The sequence below is a fragment of the Vicugna pacos genome, chromosome 14 (genome assembly GCF_048564905.1).
Source record: "Vicugna pacos chromosome 14, VicPac4, whole genome shotgun sequence".
NCBI lineage: Eukaryota > Metazoa > Chordata > Mammalia > Artiodactyla > Camelidae > Vicugna > Vicugna pacos.
Window position 1 is genome coordinate 64,015,273 of NC_133000.1, and position 19,823 is coordinate 64,035,095.

Genomic DNA, 19,823 nt, shown 5'->3' on the forward strand with positions numbered 1-19,823 from the left:
TTTTTGTTCACTGCTCGTAACAGGAAAACTCGCTTTCCTGCTTTCTCAATACCAAATGGGTAAGAGCTGCAAGGGAAAACATCCCCTCAGAATCCACCCCAAGGCTACAAAGAAGGCAAGAGAAACAAAAGCTGGTCCATTCTTCCCCAAATATTCCGTTGGCAGGCAGCCGAGGACCACGCCAGCTCAGTGGTTTAATATCCTGTCGCTTCGGCGGAAAAGATAGAGAATTAGGAAGTTGCCAGCCCAGGATGCCAGAATCTGCTCTGCTGGTGTTAATATTTGCTGGGCATCCATGGCACCACCTTTCAAAGAAAGAAAAACAGCCACTGTCACACACGTGAAAGAATTAGGAAAAGGCCTATGGAAAGGTGTACGGCTTAGAAGACAAGGGGTCCAGAAAACCACCAACAGAAGGAATCCTTCATGTTAGAGGAATTTTAAAGAAGTGTTTGAGAAACAAAAGAGAAAAATCACCATTAAGATTTGTGCACTATGTCTAGGCAGAGTCAGGTAGGAAAGAACAGGGACAAATAGAAGAGAAAAAGCAAGCACAGGACAGACAGAAAGATATGATACTCTTTGTCATGGCCGGTGAGCCCAAAATGACACTACCAGTGATGCTCCAACAGCCCCGGCTGAGAAGGCCCTGATGGCAGGACAACAGACACACTACTATCAAATGCTGGGGCTGGGCCTCACCTGAGTGTGGGTGCCATGTGCCCAAACACTGTCCTCCACCCCCAAACTCCTTCAAGTCACAAGACTTCGTCTCACCGGAGAATCTTTTTCTCAGGTGCTAAGGTGAGCACCCACGTGCTCCCAGCCGGGTACCCCTCACTCTCGCTGCTCAAACCAACCACTTCAAATAGGACATCTTCATCTACCACGTCCACAAACCTACAACAGGTTGTGAAGGCACACTTCCTCCCCATTCCACTGGGGATCAACACTTTCATAAAATACAAAATAATAACAACAGTAATCGAAACAAAAAGGCATGCAAGATATATGTCACAAATTTTATTAGATTCAACAGACTTGAAGTTGCCCTGTCAACCTGTTAAAGGTTTCTAAACACTATTCTCAATTTCTGAACGTATCTCATCGTAGACCAGTTATGAACAATTCACAAACAAACTCCAGCTGGCGGATTTCATGCTGAGGAGCACCACCTTACAACAAGAAAGGGAGGTTCAACACCTTCGGGTCTTCATTCCCTGCTGCGCTGCTCTATTCTAAAGCTGTCCAAGAAGACCTGTGGATCTTTCATTTGGGGCAAATTCTCATTTATCCTCCTCATTTTTCTCTCATCATATCCCTTCACCAACTGGCTTTCCTAACCCTCACAAACGTCTTGGTCAAGACTGGAAATAAAGATACGGGGATGAGTTGTTGAAATAGAGGTAGTTGCTAAACTCTTTGGAAGGTGCAAAGAGGAAATCTTCATGTACTCATCCTTCTCACATACAGCTGTAGTAGGAAGCTGAATGGGGAAGCAGTGAAAGAGAAACAAAGACAGAAAAAAACTGTTGTAATTATTACCACTGTCACCATATTGATCAATAGCCAAGTAGTAACAACGGTATCAAAGGAAGATGGAATTTCAAAGAGGACAGATCTATGGTCAATGGAGGCAAAGAAATCCAGGAGGAGGAAAACTGAGAACACTTTTCCATCTATAATTTATCAATCCATGCAGCGACTTGGCTTGTACTTGGAAATGTTAAAGAAGCTCAAATCCAAAAAGGAATGGGGGCCCACTGTACAAAGCAGTCATGTTTATCTTCTCTTACCTAAAATAAGTCAACTACATAAAGGTACACAAAAAGGGTAACAAAATGAATTACCTAATTATTTATCTTATCTCTAAATAACTGTTCATGAACCTACCATTTTTAAAGACTTCTTTAATTTTTCTCTAAAACAGGAGGGAGGAAAGGTCGTTCCAGAAAATTGATATGAAGTCACAGTGATGGAGAAGGCAGCTGGTCAGGGCCTCCTTAGCACATGCTGATTCTGACTGAGTATTTTAAGGAGAACTAGACGGATGGTTTGTAAAGCTGTCTTGTCTGTTCTACACTGAACACTCTCTAAAAAATGAAAGCGCCTAACAGCTCACTGCTAATCCTTTTCTCTGGTACAATGGGAGTTGAGATTCTCATCTGTCTGCAAAGGTTCATTTGAAAGCAGGAGGCCAGATAAATTTACACTTCGTCAAGGTCCCTGAGTAACAGGGGTGGGTATTCTCAGATTTCTGCATTGCCACCTTCCTGGCTGAAACATAAAGCTACATTTAATGCCTCCAGCTTCTCAATCTCACTTGCCAGGGAGCACCAAGCTCACCCTGGTGTGCAGGGAGGAAGGATTATTGGTAAATATTTATTCAATAAATAATCTAATCTAATCAAGTTCAAATAGTTATCAACTTTGTCCCAAAATTCTTCTTACACATAAACCCTTTACCTCTGGCCTAAGTTATGGCAAAGTCTCCTAAGAAATATCTAAACCCCCAGTACTCTGCCCCAACTTATGCTCCAGCCACTGGGCTCCAATGTCACAGACACTATACTCCCACAACAAAGCTCTGATCTAGGCGTCAAAACCCACAACAAAGAAAAAAGTCAACACTCCACGACACAGCCCTTGTCAACCCTCTCCCTCCTTGAGTGCCCAGGACCTGTGCACTCTTAACCCTCCCAACATGTCGCCAGACTCAGCTACCACGTTCCCCAGATGTCCTTCCCCACAGCCTTCACTCACGTGGTCCCTCTAACCAGAACAACTGTCATCTCTCAAATCTACTCTCAGCTCAAAACGCTATATCCTTCATCAAGCTATTTTTGAGTCACTCCATTGGAGGTACTCTCTTTCCTGAGGAACTTTAAACACATGACTTTTAACTCTCCAATGATAAAAATCTTCTATTTAAATGTGTATAAAGCTTATTCTGCAATCCTCTCTCCCCTAATAGTCTGTCAGCAAAGTAGGACAGGGCCTGTCTTACTCATTCTGGTTACCCTAGCAGAATGCCTGGCACATGAAAGGACTCAACAAACGTGTTCAATTAATTTGGTGCATGTGTGGAAATTAAAAATCTTTCTATTCCTGTACAACATGGGGAATATAGCAAATATTTTATAATAACTATAAGTGGGATATAATCTTTAAAAACGGTGAATCATTATACTATACACCTGTAATTTATATAATATTGTACATCAACTATATCTGAATTAAAAAATTAATTAAAAAACCATCTACTCAGATATGTGGAAACATAGTTTAGATATGGACGCATCTATAATACGTATATTTATTTGTCAATCAAATATTTGCTCACTTCTTTTCCCAGGGGCTTATTAACATAATCTACACTTGTCCTTCAAAGCAGGAAGCAAAATATCAATCAAACTAAATAAAAATCAGACCTAAACCAAGTAATGCACCTTTACCTAAGAAACAATCTTAGTGTTTTATAAATAAAGATGTTCCTTCACACTTGAAATGTGGTACTGTTCTAGAAACAATGACCAGTAACTTGTCAGTAATGCCTAACTGCAATCAGCAGGATGTAACCTTGCTTCCAAAATCCCCCCGTGCTAAGTATTCAGCATTCTTTACAATCACTAAAAGCTCATGCAAATCTGTGTTCCATAGAACTTAAAGTCACTGATGATTTTGCATAAAAAATTGAATTTTCTTTTCATGCACAGTTCTCATAATTAACTCAGATTATTTTTAATCTGAAGCCCCACAAAAATTAGTTTCATTTTCAGTTCTGAAGAAAGTAGAGGTTTTACAGTTTTTGCACCCTCAACTATAGCATATAAATAACTACAGTAATATACTACCATATTACTTAACATAAGTTTAGTATGACACTGTATTATTTAACATAAGTTTCATAGGGCTTCTAGGACTACTTAAAGACATGATCAAAATCCAAAGCCCTGCCTATCTGGGGGGTCTTTGCACCTCCAGAACACATGCTAAATACCAAGAGAAATAATCTCTTAAATGCCCAATCTGTTCTCCCTAGTTGCCAAAGCAAATCACTTGGGCATAGCTAAAAATCTTCATTTTAGGACCCTTCAGGATATTAATAGCAACATTATCATAAAAATAAAAAGCCTTCCCTCCCTCTCTGCCTGTGCCTTTTAGCCTGACCCACAATTCCCACTGCACACTTAACACTGATGTGAGTTTCTTTATCTCTGCTCAGTATCTTTATGAGAGAAACATTCTACTACTACTCCTACAATGAACATGCAGGTCAAGCTTCATATTTCCTAGGTCTCAGGAAGGCAGAGAAACAGATGTGGAGGTCCCAGTACGTTTCTACTTCATTCTCAGAGAGCCAACTTTGTTCTTAGCACCTTTGTGGTCACAACCTTCCTTCATCCTTCCAGGGTCCGAAACAACCAAGAAGCAGCGGCTCCCAAAAGGGAACACCACCCCAAAAGCTCCCTGAGTCCTGTCTAGGTTCCTTCTCCCTCTAGACTGCACACTCCTTGAGGACAAGGTCTGTGTCTTAATAAAATGTTTATCCTTTAGTATCTGTTGAGTAAATGAATATGGCCAGTGACAACTGGGGATCTACTGAACATTGAACAAGAGCTTAAAAAATTGTAACAACACAGCATTTTTGTGTGCTGATGTCATCGTTAAGAACTCAAAAATGTCTCAAGATCTGCTAAGATCCTGACGAAAAGATAAACAAGAAGACACTTGAATCCTCAGAAGGCTCAAGGGCAAAATGCCCTGACATGAAAATGTAGAAGGAGAATATGGGGAAGCCTGGAGCTGAGAAGACTGGACTCCATCTGGCCTCTCTGCCCCTCCCCTCCCAAAGGTCATCTCTGTTGGAAATGAGCTCCAGGGTTGCACCAGGTCAGGCTCTAGAGCAAAAAAATTGGTCCCCATCACCCCTCTGCAACCTCATAAGATTATGACAGTAAAATCTCTGAGTGGGGAATAAGACAGGAAGGAAGGAAGCAGGACACGGCCATTCAAGGAATGATGCAACAATTAACATCAAAATGGTGGAAAATTAAACTCCCAGTAGGCTCAAGACAGCAAGAGATTTGACTTCTAGTAGACCTTGAGCTTCATTTACGCCCATTGTAATATATTAGAATGAATAACATGCCCACGGGCACCATGACAGTTCCAAGGCTAATCATAAAAAGTCAGAGAATGGGCAATGGCCAGCTTCCTGGGAATCCCAGCCCCTTCCCCTGGGTAGTTAAAATGGTCCTCCCACTTGTTAGCATATGAAGCTACCAAGCCCATAAAAACTGGCAACACGCCTCCTCTCACTCCCTCATCTTCGGAGATGGCCCACACGACGTCTATGGACTGTGTAACTACTTTTACTCTTATCTGAGCACCAACCCCCACACCTCGTGACCTTTCTCTTGCCTTTTGAAACAGCCTGCACTCTATGCAGTATGTGTCTAAATAAACCTATTTTTACGTCAGGACACACACACACACACATTGGTCCAGAAGAAGCAGTGTAAATCCACCCTAGGCTGGTCGGTGCCTCTCCCATTGTGCAGGTGACATCAGGCCAAGATACAAAGGACTAGGCATCACAGGTAGAACCCAGGTCTCCTGTGCCACAGCTCACTGGAATATCCTGGGATACTGTGGGGTGGGGTGGTTTGGGGCTTGCTTCACAGAGTTGGGAATATTCAAGACACCAAGACTCTAAGAAGTCAGCACTCTTTTTCCAACTGAAGCCATAGAAAAAGACATCTGTGAGTCTCTCAAATTCTGGAAGCTATTCCAAAACCCCCTTCCTCAAATGGAGCACCTCCAGCATAACCTCCAAAGGAACCCATCACCACCATCTCACCTTTGGGGTCTCTAGAACCCATAATCTTCAGCCTCTTTCTCTTCAGCTTTGAAAATGCAGAACATGATACGTAATTTATTAGCTGTGACTGTCTCCAATTCAAGAACCATCATCTACTGTTAGTTACCCCTCCTCTCTCATGCTACTTCTTACATTACAAAACTCTCAACACCATTGTGTTTACACAAGCCGCCAGATGTTGATTCTTCCAGGAGAAACAAACACTGTCAGGAATCTTTGCCCCTCTCAGTTTAAAGTGGCTTTAAGTTTTAAGTCCCTTTAAAAATCTGACACATTAATTGGTTTTTCACAAAATCACCTCCAAAGAAATCAGTAAACTACCCACATTCTTTCATTTAAAAAAAAAAATTATAGAACAGCCATTATTTCTGATTTTCTGGAAAAAAAATAATTAACATTCTCTCAGAAGTTTTCTGTAAAAGAATAAAGAAAATTAAAATGGCTAAATGAACATATTAAAAGCCTGGGAAGATAAAAAGCTAACCTCAGAGATTAAATATCCTGTAAATTCTAGCTAGTGAAATAGTTTATAAATGAATTTAATATACTATAAATATTATGGCACCTCTGTTATCACCATAGGAACTCTGTCTTCTACTTAAGAAAACAGCAATATATTAGAATGACAGATTAAATAAATTATCTAAACAGTCTTAGAAATACAACTCTTTCTGTAATGATACAATTTTAACAAATTGCCATTTATAGCTGAATATTTATTTTAGCCAATGCAAAGCTGCCTGAAAGGTAAAATGACCTACATTAACACAGTTTCTTCTACATTAAAGAACTTTAGGTTTAATAGGCACAGGAAGGTTTTTCTCTCAAGCCACATAATTATTTTAACCAAAGTATACGTAAAACCATGATCTTCCATCCCTTACACAATGTTATTTGACGACTAAATAAATTCTTTCTTCTTCAGTAAGTTTCTATTAGATTTTTTTTAGATCAATCTTGTAGTTCTTGCTTTTTATTTCTTTCTCTCTGTCCTAATAGCTCTTAAACAGGAATGTACAACTCAATTCTTGGCTTATGGGAAAATGAACATCAATTTCACCTACAAACTGATCTAGGACTAATGAAATATACAAGCAGGGAAGAGATTCATGGTGCAAATAGATGTTTCATATTCTGATATTATCTGATTACCATGATCTGTAAAGATACTTGATGAAATGCAAGAATAAACAAAGTAAATTCAATTATTTCCTATGGTCAGTGGAAAATACACTGGACTAGAAGTCAGTAAACTAGATTTTTATTCTTGTAATACTAACCAGCTGTATGACCACAGACAAATCAATTAACCATGGTAGACCTTATCTTCCTCAACTGTAAAATTAGGAAGCTGGACCAGATGATCTCTAAAGATACTTTTCACCTCCAAAACAATATGATTTCATTTCCACGTCACAAATTTCTATCAACCCAGAGAATTCATGGTACTTTCCAGAAAGGCATGTAATGATTCAAGTTAACCATTTAGAAGTTCCTGAGAAACTCAAATTTTAAGATTATATCTTTTTGACAATTTCTGCCATCTTATCAAGAAAAAATGTTAACTATCAGCCAGGTGACCTCAAATGAATCATTTGATTTCTCTGGTCTTCAATTTCCTCATCGAAAAACAGAAATAAAAAACTATTCCAATCTACCTGACTAGATTTTCCAGCGGCTCAAAAGAGATTTTTTTTTGAAAGAATTTTATAAAACTGTCAAATGCAAGGTTTCATTATTTCACCTAGGCCTCCTTCCTCTCTGAGCATTCAATGCAGGCCTCTTAACTGGTTGACAATATTTTTGCTACCAAGATGTATGTGTGCATCTTAATCCAGGAACACATTTTACATTAAGATACACACCTTTACCAGCAATAAGATGTACAAGTATAATTTTCAAAGAGTACTAATTTAAATGTCTTACATGAAGCACCAAAATCTCCCTCCTATTTTTTTTTCTTGATAGATCTTATGAAAGTTTAACAATCAGGAAATATTAGAATGTATAAAGAACAAATCATATTCCCTTTTCATGTATTTATTTCCAACATTTTTCTTACACACAGGTTATTTTCTACACACTTGTGACACACATATTTCCATATACTACTTTTTCACCCAATATTATAATTTTCCCAAGAGTTCTCCATAAGCAGCGCTTTTAAGAATTACATGATATTTCTTTAGGCTGCCCTCATAAATCACAAAAGCTTGTACTTACTGGGTATTTACTGTGCCCCAGGGCCTATTCCAAGTGCTTTATATGCATCTGCTCACTTAATCACCACAAACATCTACAGGATAAGTGCTATTATGATGTTCATTCTTGAGGTGAAGAGCTGAGTTTAGCACCTCCTGAGCCCAAGTTCTTATCCACTATATTCCACTGCCACTCCTAACAGAACTACCCCTCTATTAACGGAAACCTGGTTATACCACAGTATTTTCTACATTCTAGAATTCAGGGACCTATTTCTGAAACAAGAGAATAGTTTATGATAGCATCTGTAATATTATAAAACTTTTTCATCAACAAAATAGTGCTTATACTCTTTTTAAAAGTGAACATTCTGTACATACTGTTTATAACTTTTACACTTATCACGGTAAACAACTTTTCTTAGAACATTTCTATAGCCACATGACAGAAAGTATATTTTCTGTTGAGACAAAATTTATAAAAACAGTGTATGTGAATCTCTAAGTACAGAAGAGTTTGAGAATAAACTTCAAGTAGCCAATGGAAACCCTGAGCAGTCCACTGACATCTGCTTTCAGATTCACTTTCAGATTAACATTCAGTAAACATTAGTCTATAATAAATAAATAGGCATATCTCTAACATATGCACTGACCTTGCCACCCTCCCTAAGCAAACACACCCAAGTACTATCGTAATTGTATTTATCCCTGCCAAATTCTAAGAAAGAGGGTGCAGGGAGATTCCAACAAACCATTTGGCATTACAGAGTTCTGCTCAGATAGTAAGCCTCCTTGCCATCAATTTGCTGATAAGGGTTCAAAGAGTCCATTAGAGAAAAAGTGACAAGAGATGTAAAAGAAACAGAAACACCTTCACCATCTAAGTACTTCTTCATGGTTTGCAATACTCATGGTTCAAGTGAATGAAAAGCACTTCCAAGGGTTTTTATTATTTGTGTTCTTATTTTATTTTGTTTTGTTCTCAGATAAAGGATTTACTAAATACCTAACATAAGAATTGGATCAGTGTGTTCTTTTATACACTGGAGTTCAGCAGAGTTGGTGAAAATAAGCTGTCCCAAAAAAGGAAATTAATCTTACTTGTAGCTGCTTTCAAAAGCTATACAAAGATCACACAGATTTACTGACAATCTGCTTTTTCTAAACTAAAGCAAAGGGCCAGCCCCAAAGTGATGCATTCTGACATACAAGAATATCAACAAATCAGGTGACAATGAGAAACTAACGACACAATGGAAACTCTGCATTCGGAAAAGCAACCTGGCAGAGGGAAACAGGCTAGAACGCGGTAAACAGAAATGGGTGCAGAGAGGGAAATGAGGGGCAAGGAGGAATCAAAAAAAGGATTTTAAAAACAAAACATGTCAGACATAGAGGAGTCTTTCATTCATAAAAAAAAAGGGCAGAGGGAGGGTATAGTTCAATGGTAGAGCGCAAGCTTAGTATGCACAAGGTCCTGGGTTCAAGCCCCAGCACCTCCTCTGAAAACAAATAAATAAATCTAATTACCTCCCTCCCAGAACAAACAACATCTATTGAGCTTCTGCTATGTGCTAAGAGACAGACATGAAACAAATGTACATACATGTAAATACATAAACTGTGCTAACGGGTACAAAGGCAAAGAACAGGCCGGGCCTGTTTCAGTTTGGGTGGATAGGCAGGGCCTCTGTGAGGCAAGGAATTACAAGCACAATTCCACAGACCAAAGGGAATGGCCTGGCAGATGAGGAGGAAGGTAAGGTGGTGATTATTATCTCCGGCAAAGGCAAGAGCTCCTGCCAAGTCCTGGGGTATGAGAGAGTCTGGCATCCAGAACATGTAAAAGCTGAGCTGGTGAGCAACGAAAGGGTGGTGCCTAATAAGGAGACTGCCTTACAGTCCAAGGGAAGAAGCTTCTATTCCAAGGGCAGTGGGGGACACTGGTGTGTTAAGGATTCAGAATTAAAGTCTTAAGGATGGAGTAAGAATGGAAGCAGAGACTAGACAGGAGGGATGCTATCCGCCACTACTGCAGGGACCAGGATAGGGGCAGCAGACAGAGAGGGGGATGGCAGGCTGCAGTAGCCACGAGTGTTGCTCACCACAGATGTGGGCTCCCCTTCCAGACACACAGACAGGACTGGACTGCCCTGCCCTTGGAGTTAGGTGTGGCCATGCAAAATGCTTTAGCCAGTAGAACATAAGCAGAAGAGACTAGGTGGAAACTTAATAGCCTCTGAGGGAGGGAGTCCCCACACTCTTTCCCAGCACACGAACCCACCACATTCAGGATAGTGGCTGTCCCATCAACCCAGGTCCCAGGATGCAGACAACGTGGTTCCTAATCACCCTCACTGGAGAGGCAGCGTGAGGGAGAAATAAACCTTTCTGTTTTGAACCACTGAGATTTGGGAGTCGTAAGCCTACACTGACTGATACAGACACAGAACGTGATGGATGCAGTGATGAAAGGATGATGAAGGCAAAAGGAGATGAACAAAAGAGAACAAGGAGGAATTAGAGATTTCAGAGTTGGTGACCACGAAAGGAGGCCTCTCACTAAAGAAAACAAGTATGCACAAAGGACAGCTGGTTGGGATAAAAAGTGACCATTTATGTTTCCATAGATGCTGAACTTAAGGGACTGGTGGGACAGCCATGTACACACGTCAGGCAAGTTAGCGGAAAAGCATGTGTGAGCTGAGGATAGACATCAGAACTGAGATAAAGATTCACAAACTGCAGTGAAGGTGTACAGCCCCTTTCCGAGTGAAGGAGAAGGATTAAATGCTATGAGCCAAAGGTGGTGAAGGGACGCTTGGGGAATTTCCCTGGGTGGTGAGGGCAGCGAGGGGCTAGAATGAAGACCACAGAGGAGGAAGGTGGAGAAACCCAGAAGGGGAAGGAGGGGTGCTGAGTGCCATCAAATGCTGCAGATGACAAGCTGAAGGAGAGAGGACTGAAGGGCCACCCCACAGTAAGGGCAGAAGTCAGGCTGCAGGCACACAACCCAAGGTCACACAGCATTTGGCATAAAAGGGGTAACAGAACCCAGGTCCCTGAACATACCCACAAGCCTCCACAGCCTTCCAACACTATAATGGAAGAATTTTCTCAGGTTATTCTTCTAAAACTAAACTTAATGGCATCATAAACAGTCAAACTTCACAATTCACTCAGCGTACTGTTAAGACCTTTAGATAGTTTACAGTTGTTCAGTATTTTACAGTTTCTGCCCTGAACCGTCAGCACTGTGACTTCAGACATTGTCCTTTATGCACATTTCAATTTAGTACTTAGAGGGAAATCCTACAAGTACTGAGTCAAAGAATGGGAGCGTGTTAAAGATCTTGATACATATAGCCCAGCTGCAAAAAGTAATACCATTCATCATGTTACAAAACCCAGGAGGCACAAATGCATGGCGTTTTAAATAAAAAGGGGGCCCCTGGAATTGTGGAAAGGGATAACCCTGCAAACCAAAGTGCTAGGTTCACCCCGTCCTTGCAAAACCGTTCTATCTTTGCAAATTTGCACATTTATCAGGCAAAAATGATATCTTGTTTTAATTAATGTTCCTTTAATTATTAGCAAGGCTGATCACTTTTTTTCTGTCCTTTATGGATTGTGTTCCTTTCTTTGAGAGACTGCCATTAATGTCCTTTCCCATTTTTCTTCTGGAGTGTTTTTCTTTTTTTAATTGACTCATAAGAGCTCTCAATATATTTTTTAAAACTTAACACTATGACTGAGATATAGATATACACAGAGGACAAATACTGTTTCTAAGCTTATTATTTGACTTTTAAATGTATGGTATTTGTGACATACAGAACAGAGGTCTGAGTGTTTGCATGGGGAGGCAGTAGGTAGAGAAGTTAGTAGGAATACTTGGTCTGAAGCCACAGTGCCCAAGTTCAAGACACAGATCCCCCCACTTACAGCCCTGTGACCTTGAGGTGACTTAACTTCCCAGGTGTAAAGCCCTAATACATATCCGAGGACACAGTAAGTGCTTAAGAAATGCTGGCTCCAGATATATTTAGCCAAGGCAATCAATCTTTTCTTTTATTAACATAACACGAGATTACCTCTGTTAAGCACCTACTTAAGCACTTACTATTTAGTACCTTTACATGTATTATCTTATTTAATCTTTATTTTTAAAATTACCTAAGATAATAATACCTAACAAACCCAATTCTCAGATAAGCAAACTGAGGTTTAGGTGAAGAAACTTGATCAAAATCCTCATCTCATCAACGGCAAGGCCATGGCTCACCTCCCAAGCCCAGACCAAACTGGTTTTTTTCATTTACTTCCAGGCTTTACAAAAATCCCTCTCCACCCTTATATGATTATTCACCCATGTTTTATGCTGTTTCTTTGGTTTATTTTACACATGACTCTTACATTTAGTTACAACTTATTTCAGCATATAATATAAGGTGGGCACCAACACTTTTTGAATATCATTTCCTCAACGGTGTACCTACCCTGTCTGACTGCTGCTCACGTGATACCCTCAATGTTGACCCACACAGAGGCCTGTTTTCTATGCCACAGACTTCCCTTCATGTCCTCAGGTCTGCATGACACAAAATTGTCATATTATTTACCCCAAGATTATACTAAGGGGAAGGTCTCTCTAAGAAGCATATGTATTGGCTGGTTTGAACTTCTTTCCTAAAATAGGTTGCAAAAAGACAAGAAAAAAAAATCTATTTTATGATGCGTTCTTAGCCAGTCATTGAAACTGTCCCCAAAATTAGCAGCTGTATTTCTCAAAACCTCTCTCCCTTCCTCCTAAAACTTGCCCAGAGCTCTCTGCCCATGCCGCTCTGCTCCTCCTTGGCCTATCCCGGCATTCTAAGAGTTTACTCAATCTCTCATTCTTTTCTGGGAAAAAAAAGTTGCCCTTACCTCTCCATCTTCCAGGTCTAGTTCAATTCTTCACAAACCCTTTCCCAAATATATCAGTTCTCTCTTATTTCATCTTCCTGTTCTCTGAACCAGGCATTTGAACCTCTTTTGTACTGTTACCTTTCCAGAGAGGACTGACTTGTCCACCTATTTAGATCACAAACCCTTCAGGGCAAGGGCCTGCTCTAACACCACAGCAGATTCTCAGTACCCAGCAAAAAGTCCTGGCACGGAGCTGGCCCGCAATAAACGCGGATAAAGATTTCACAATTCCTTCCCTCCTTTTTTAAATTCAAGGCATTACTAATGTCCTTCCGTCTCCCAAAATTCAAATGGACCAGAAACCAAAGAACTAGAACCTGTTGTTGATTATCTAGTTGGAGATGGGCCTCCACCCTGCTTCCTGTATTCTGGGACATTTCTGTTGTTAGCACTCCAACAGAGGGTGGAGAAAGACAGTGAGGTGAAGCTCAGGCCAGCTCAGTTACCAATTTACTATCCTATCTGATTTAAAATTACAGCCAAAATGAGGTTTTACGTTATCTGAGGATTTCAAAGAACAGTCCCCCTCGGGTCTCAGGTTGCCTCAGATCATACTGGAATCTCGTGTTCACTGAACTGGGAGGGTGAGGGGGGCTCCAAGTACGCACTCTGGGAGGTTATCACCCCACACCTCTGTCCGTCATCCTCCAGTTACACAAAGGAAAAGTTCCTGAAGCCTGACTTGGATTCATTTCATCTCATACTGCGGGCCCTCGGATGGCTGTAGAATGGTGTCACCAGTGGGGGCCTGATGTGAAGGAGAGTCTGAGGCTGAGCTCGCCAAGATAAGATTGGCGAGGAAGCTGGCAGCCAGATGACCTGGGCATCAGGACCTGAGCACAACAGAGCCAGCAAACCCATGCAAAGGGCTGGGTCCCGACATTTACACAAATCTTTCAGAGAAAGGATATTTTTAGGCCTTGGGTGGTATACTCAGATCTAGGCCATTACGATGTTAACTTTAATATATATGAAAAACCCAATTACAGCTCAACCCTGCTCAGGGAATTATTCCTAATTTTTCTTCTGAGCTTGTGTATATTTTGAATATATTGCCCTCCTGACTATTTTCAAAATGGAAAGGTAATTCTGAAATTGTGAGGATTCTTTCATTATGCAAATTTGTAAATTACTTTTCCTACTGTTAGGAGTATTACCAGTAGTACCTCTACTACTCCTATAAAAGTAGCTTAGAACTGAAGCCTGTTGGTAGGGAAAGGGACTCTAGAGCAATCCAGTACAGCCCTTCATTTAACAGAACAGGAGGGAGCCTGGAGGTTCAGAGAAGTTAAGCAATAGTCCAGTGTGACTTAAGTAGCTATAAGAATATTAGCCAGGCACTGTCTAAGCGCTTTACCTCTACTGCTCATTTAATCCTCCCAACAATTTTATAAGGTGAGTATGATTACTATCTCCACTCTATAAATGGGGAAACCGAGGCACAGCAAGGCTGTTACATGCCTAAGACTGCACAGCTGGTAAGCGGTTAAGCTGGCATTACAACCCAGGTGCTCTAACCCACTAAACCTCTAGGATTAAAACTCCAGACCCCAGGGAAGGTTCACGCCATCGTGAATAATTCTAAGGCTCATTTTTGAAAAGGCGAGCAAAACTTATTTGGATCCTGATTAGAACAGAAACTACCAAAGATATTTCTTAAGCAATCTGGGAAATCTGAATAGTATACCAACAGATTATTGCTAACTTTAACATAACAGCATTATAGTTATGTAATAAAATACCACTATTTTTAACAATACATATTGGGTATATAGGGGTGAAATGATGGAATTCACTATCACCCAAAAAGGGAAAAAAGGGAACAGTTAAAGCAAGTTTAGCAAAATCTTGATAATTATTGAATCAGGCTGATGGATTATGAGGGTTCACTATGCTATTCTCTCCACTTTTTTGTATGTTTATTTTCAAGGTCTTCAAACAAATTAATATAATATCATTTTTAAAGCCCCACAAACCTAAGCCTATGAAAAATGAAGCTTTCAAAGAATGAAAAATTTATGAGTACATCTCACTTTTACATTCTAAAGTTTGTTTTTTTAAATGGCAGCCTTTGTTACTCACTGAACGATTCAGTTCTGTTGTTCTGGATCACTAACAGCCACTCATCAATACTAGAAGCACAAGAAGAGTTAGTTAAATCCTTACTTACCCTGTTCATTTTTCTTTTAGTCCATCTGCAGAACTGCTTTATTAGCCAGCTAGTTAAGAGTATTTATTGCATGTTTACTACGCTGTAGGCCGTGTATCAACACTGACCAAAGTCGTCAGGCAGAGTAATACTTCCATCCAAGCATAGGTCAGTTGACCACGGGATTCCAAACCCTGGCTTGGTTGCGGTTCTGCCTCCTGCAAGGATCAGGGGTACCTTCTTAGATCCTGCTAGCCGAGACAGATGCACCTACTGTGGCTTCCCGGCAGACACTATGGTGCAGCGAGAAGCAGCAGGTAGTAGCAGAGTACCTGGCAGGAGGTGAGGGGGGTGAGGTTGACAGGTAATTTTTAGTATCTGTAAGCTATTCCAAATTCCTCCATCTGCAATGTAGAACCACTGCAATGTATTTCCCGATCAGCCAGAGAGCCTCTCACACACCAAGGATGCCCACCTACTTTCCTGCATTCTGTGTTTGCTTCATCAGACAAGTGACCACAGACAGAAAACACTAAGGGCTGAGACACAGTCAAACGTCTGGCTGTTCGTGGTTAACGGTGTCCAGGGAAAACATATGTTATTATTAAAGTGTCATAAGGTAACAGAGTAGCAGTAAGTCATACACAGGAATGGACACTACTGGGTCACCATCAGTAGGCCAGCCTCCAACAGGAAGGACTGTCCAATTCAAGGACTGCTGCACATCAGTAATTAGCAGTATTGTGCTCAACCTAATGGCTTATTAAACTAGTACCTCCTCTTCAGTCCAGGTCTGTTGCACTTTGGAAATATCATGGCACAGCCATATGTCTATTTACTCTTCTTTTGTCTCAAATCTCTGATGAGGACAGTGCCCCCAGGTAAAAGAACTAAGTTTCCTGTGAGAACAAGAAAGATGCCACAGATGTTTGCAGGCTCTGTCCTTAACATACACACAACAGCAAGTCAGAAAGATGCAGGACACAGTACTGAGGCCAAAGCAAATGAAGTTAATTCAGGTTATGAAAGAGATCCCAGGTTCTAGTCTATTCTCAACTCCTGCTCTACTCCTTACCATCAAATGATCAACTTTAGTAAAAGAGAAAAATAAAATTCCTTATTACTGAACAAATTGAAGTTTGAGGAATCTAGAGTGAGGTGGCAGAGTAACAGAGAAAACGCAAACTGAGCAGGCTAGCTATGGAAATACGTGAAGCTTCATCTCCAATCTCCACAAACATCATTCGTGTCATTCTGTGTCTACCCAGGAAGAGCATCTATCTGCCACCAAAAAGATGACCCAGGCCCTGTGTTAAGGGACCTGGCACTCCACCAGGACAATACCCTCCAACACAGCCCCACAAAGCCCAGAAAATTACTTCCAAGGCCCATCTTCTTGCACCCTTCCCAACAAGCACAAGTCATCCACGCACAAACAAGCCCCCTTCAAAAAAAACAAATGCCAGCACCAACAAGAAGCTGTTAAAGTTCCATGTGCCCAGAAGAGCATGCTGCTGCTCAAACATCGCTCCTCTCTCACACCATCCAAGTGATCCGAGTGTACTGCGTTTCCAAATATAGCAGGACCAGCCCAGCTGTGGAAAAGTTGATTTAAAACTTCATCTTCCTCACACCCCGAGGCCTATTCTCCAAAGCCGTTCTGCAACGATCAGATTAATCTTCAGGCTACTTGCTCCAAATCCCCAAACTTCGTAGCAATTTGCAACAATGGTGAAATCACCGAGGGTTCCTATGAAGCCCCTTAATCCGTCATAAGAGGCGGTCAAATCTCAGGATGCCGGGTAGGAGAAGGAAGAGGAAATCTTTCTGCCCACCCAAAGGGTCCCCAGGGTCATCACCCACTATGGATTGCGGACTGGAAGAGGAAGCCACCACCTCCACTTCCCCGTGCCCCTCCAGGCCACAGGTGCCAAGCCCCTTCAGAAAGAAAGGGGCTGTGGGAAGGATGGGGGGAAAGGAGAGGGTAATATCTCAGCTGACAGAGGGAGGTAAACTTGGTGGGGGAGGATGGTGAGGGAGACGGCGGTCTCACTCCCAGGAAATTTCCCAGTAGGGAACGGGCAGCAGTGGGGAGAGGACCCCTGGACGCCGGGTAGCGATATGGAAGTTGCTGCCCCTCCAGGACCTCCCCTTCTCCCTTGTACAACACCCCCCTCCTCCCCACCACCTCTTAATCCTGCAGACCCAGCAGGGTCGGTAGCCCCGCCGAGGCCCGGCCGACCTAGAGGACGGTAAAGGAGGTGGCCGTTCGCCGGTCCCCTCCCTCCGTGGTCCCGCACTCACCAGGAGCACCGAGCCGCGCACCACCTCCGACACGCTCTGCCGCAGCTCCGCCGCCGTGCCCGGCTTACTTAGCGCCCGCGTGAACTTCCGAGTCTCCGCCGAGGCGGGGAGCAGCGGCGGCTGCGACATCCTCGCCGCCACAGCCGCCGCGCCTGCTCCCGCAGTCCGGCCGGGCCTCGCCGCTGCCAGGTGCGCCCTCCGCGCTCGGCCCGGCCCGCCGGCGGCTCCCGGCGCCGCCGCCCGCCCGCTCCCCCCGCCGCTCGCCGCGCGTCCGGGCGGCGCAGCCGGGGCCACACCCTCCGCTCGGTGTCACGCCCCGAGCCGCCCCCCTCGGCGTCCGCGGTCCCCCGTGCTCCAAACAGCGCCCGGGCTTGCTAGGGGCGACCGTGCGTGTGGCGGCAGCGGCAGCGGCTCCCCCATGCCACCAGCCTCCCTCGGCGGTCGCTCGCCGGGCCGCCTCCTCGGGGCGGGGTGTCCGGCGCGGCGCGGGGCGGGGCGGGCGGAGGAGGGGCCGGCGCGGCGGGACGGCGGGACCCGCAGGTCGGGCGGCTGGCGCGGCAAGGCACCGGAGGCAGGCGGCCGGACGATGGCAGCGCACTTCCCTGATGGGACAGGTGGGGACCCAGGGTGGGGGGCCTCCTCCCGAGTCCAGCTACTCCCCGGGCCGTACGTCCGAAGACTTGAGGCGAGGGCCGCGCAAGCCACCGGGAGAGCGCGCGACCTGGGCTTTTGCGGGGCCAAGTCCTGGTAGCCGACGCCTATACACTAGGACCCTGGGCTCCCTGCCCGCGGAGCTCCAGCATCTTGGGGACTCCGCGGTCACCGGCAGGGTCCGGGTTGGGTGGCACCACGCCTCCTGGGGCCTCTGAGGGGACGGAGGTTTCAAGAAGGCGGCCTTTGTGAGGCTCCCAGAAAGCACAGGGCCGTTCGGGGAAGATGTGGCCGTGCGGAACGGGACGGAGCTCCCCTGCCCGGGACTGGCGTGGAGCCGCTTCTCCGCCTAAATCCACCATTCCGCCCTCAGAGGCGTCGCGCGAACGGTGGGAAGCCTCTGCGAGCCGAAGGGAGCGTCCGGAATGAGTCACGCAGACCCCAGCCCGCAAGGACAAGCTGCTGCGTCACCATCCAAACTTGTGAGCCTCGCCTAGCTCCTCTACAAACTGAGGAGTATAACCTACAGGAGGCTGAAGTGACGCGACCTGCGAATCTGCCGCCCCTCCGTGGCCGGGTGGAACCGCTGGGCGCGGAGCCCGGGAAACCCTGAAGCGCCGGACGGCGAGCCTGACGTGACCCAGGAGCTGGCGGCTGCAAGCGACAGCACGACTGTGAGGAACTTCCCCACACCGCTTTTCCAGCTCTCTCATCTCTAACGAGCCTCCACCGCTTTTTCTCCGCTCTCCTATAGAAACCCGTGGCAGCCTAACTCTGACCCTTCCGCGGAGAGGGCGCGAGGGGAGGGTGCAATTTGCGTTGGGCCCGTGGCGCATGCTCAGTGGTTTGGGTTTCGGCGGGTTGCCGGGGCGGGGAGTCTGGCTTAAGGATAGCTCTGCTGATTGGCCGGTCTGCGCAGGCCACGCCCATCTCCCGCTGATGGACAGCTCCCTACCTGCCAGGGTGTCTTCCGCAGCGCGCTTGGTGGCGGTGTGGACCCTGCCTTCAGGTGAATCCCTGGCGCCTGAGTTGCCCAACTGCGGGGAGGCCTCACAGCCCCGGTCAGCTCTGAAAGAGGCAGCCCGTTGCATCCCACCCTAGCAAAGAACCAAACACCGGCCTAAAGTGGAATCTTGAAGCGGGAAAACCACCAATCTAGTGTAGAATGCAAACACCACCGTTCAGAACTTAGTGGGCAGGTCTGCCACGTAAGCCTGGAGTTTGGGCATGCAGTCAGCACTCAATAAATGCTTGCTGGATTGGTTTGTTTTCCCAGTGCCTTGGGACACACGGTGTAGCACGGAGTGAGCCTGACAGGTTGGAAGATAAACAAAACCAGTAATGTGTGATAATAAAAACAATTCCACACTAACCATTTCCTCTATTGCGAAATGACGAAGTGGCCTAGACGGTTTCCAGGCAGCAGTAGGGCGGGAAGACCCCAGGAGTCTGAGGCGGGTGCTTTCACGGGGAGCTTGTGCTGTTTGGTGTGACCACACACCCCACGTTTACTCCTCTGAGGTACATGGGCTACTTCAGCTCAGCTCTTACCTGAAGTGTCAGATGCTAGTCTGAGAATCCTAAATGAAGTTTTCCCTTTGAATTCTGACTCCTGAAGAAGTTCCAGATAGCACAGACCTTTACCCTACTATGTTACCTTGGC

At 44.3% G+C, this 19,823-nt stretch overlaps 1 protein-coding gene across 6 annotated transcripts in view; it reads right to left on the reverse strand.

Annotated features, from left to right (window-relative positions):
• DOCK9 (dedicator of cytokinesis 9) overlaps positions 1-17,653 on the reverse strand; it is a 254,743-nt gene extending 237,090 nt beyond the window's left edge. For 3 of the 6 annotated variants that reach the window (XM_006208324.4, XM_072976485.1, XM_006208321.4), the window contains exon 1: positions 17,510-17,653. In XM_006208324.4, coding sequence (XP_006208386.1) covers positions 17,510-17,638 — 129 coding nt within the window. In that variant the 5' untranslated portion in view covers positions 17,639-17,653. The remainder of the gene's footprint in view (positions 1-17,509) is intronic. The other 3 variants (XM_072976484.1, XM_072976483.1, XM_072976482.1) reach the window with 1 other exon arrangement.
• Positions 17,654-19,823: the final 2,170 nt, after the last annotated feature.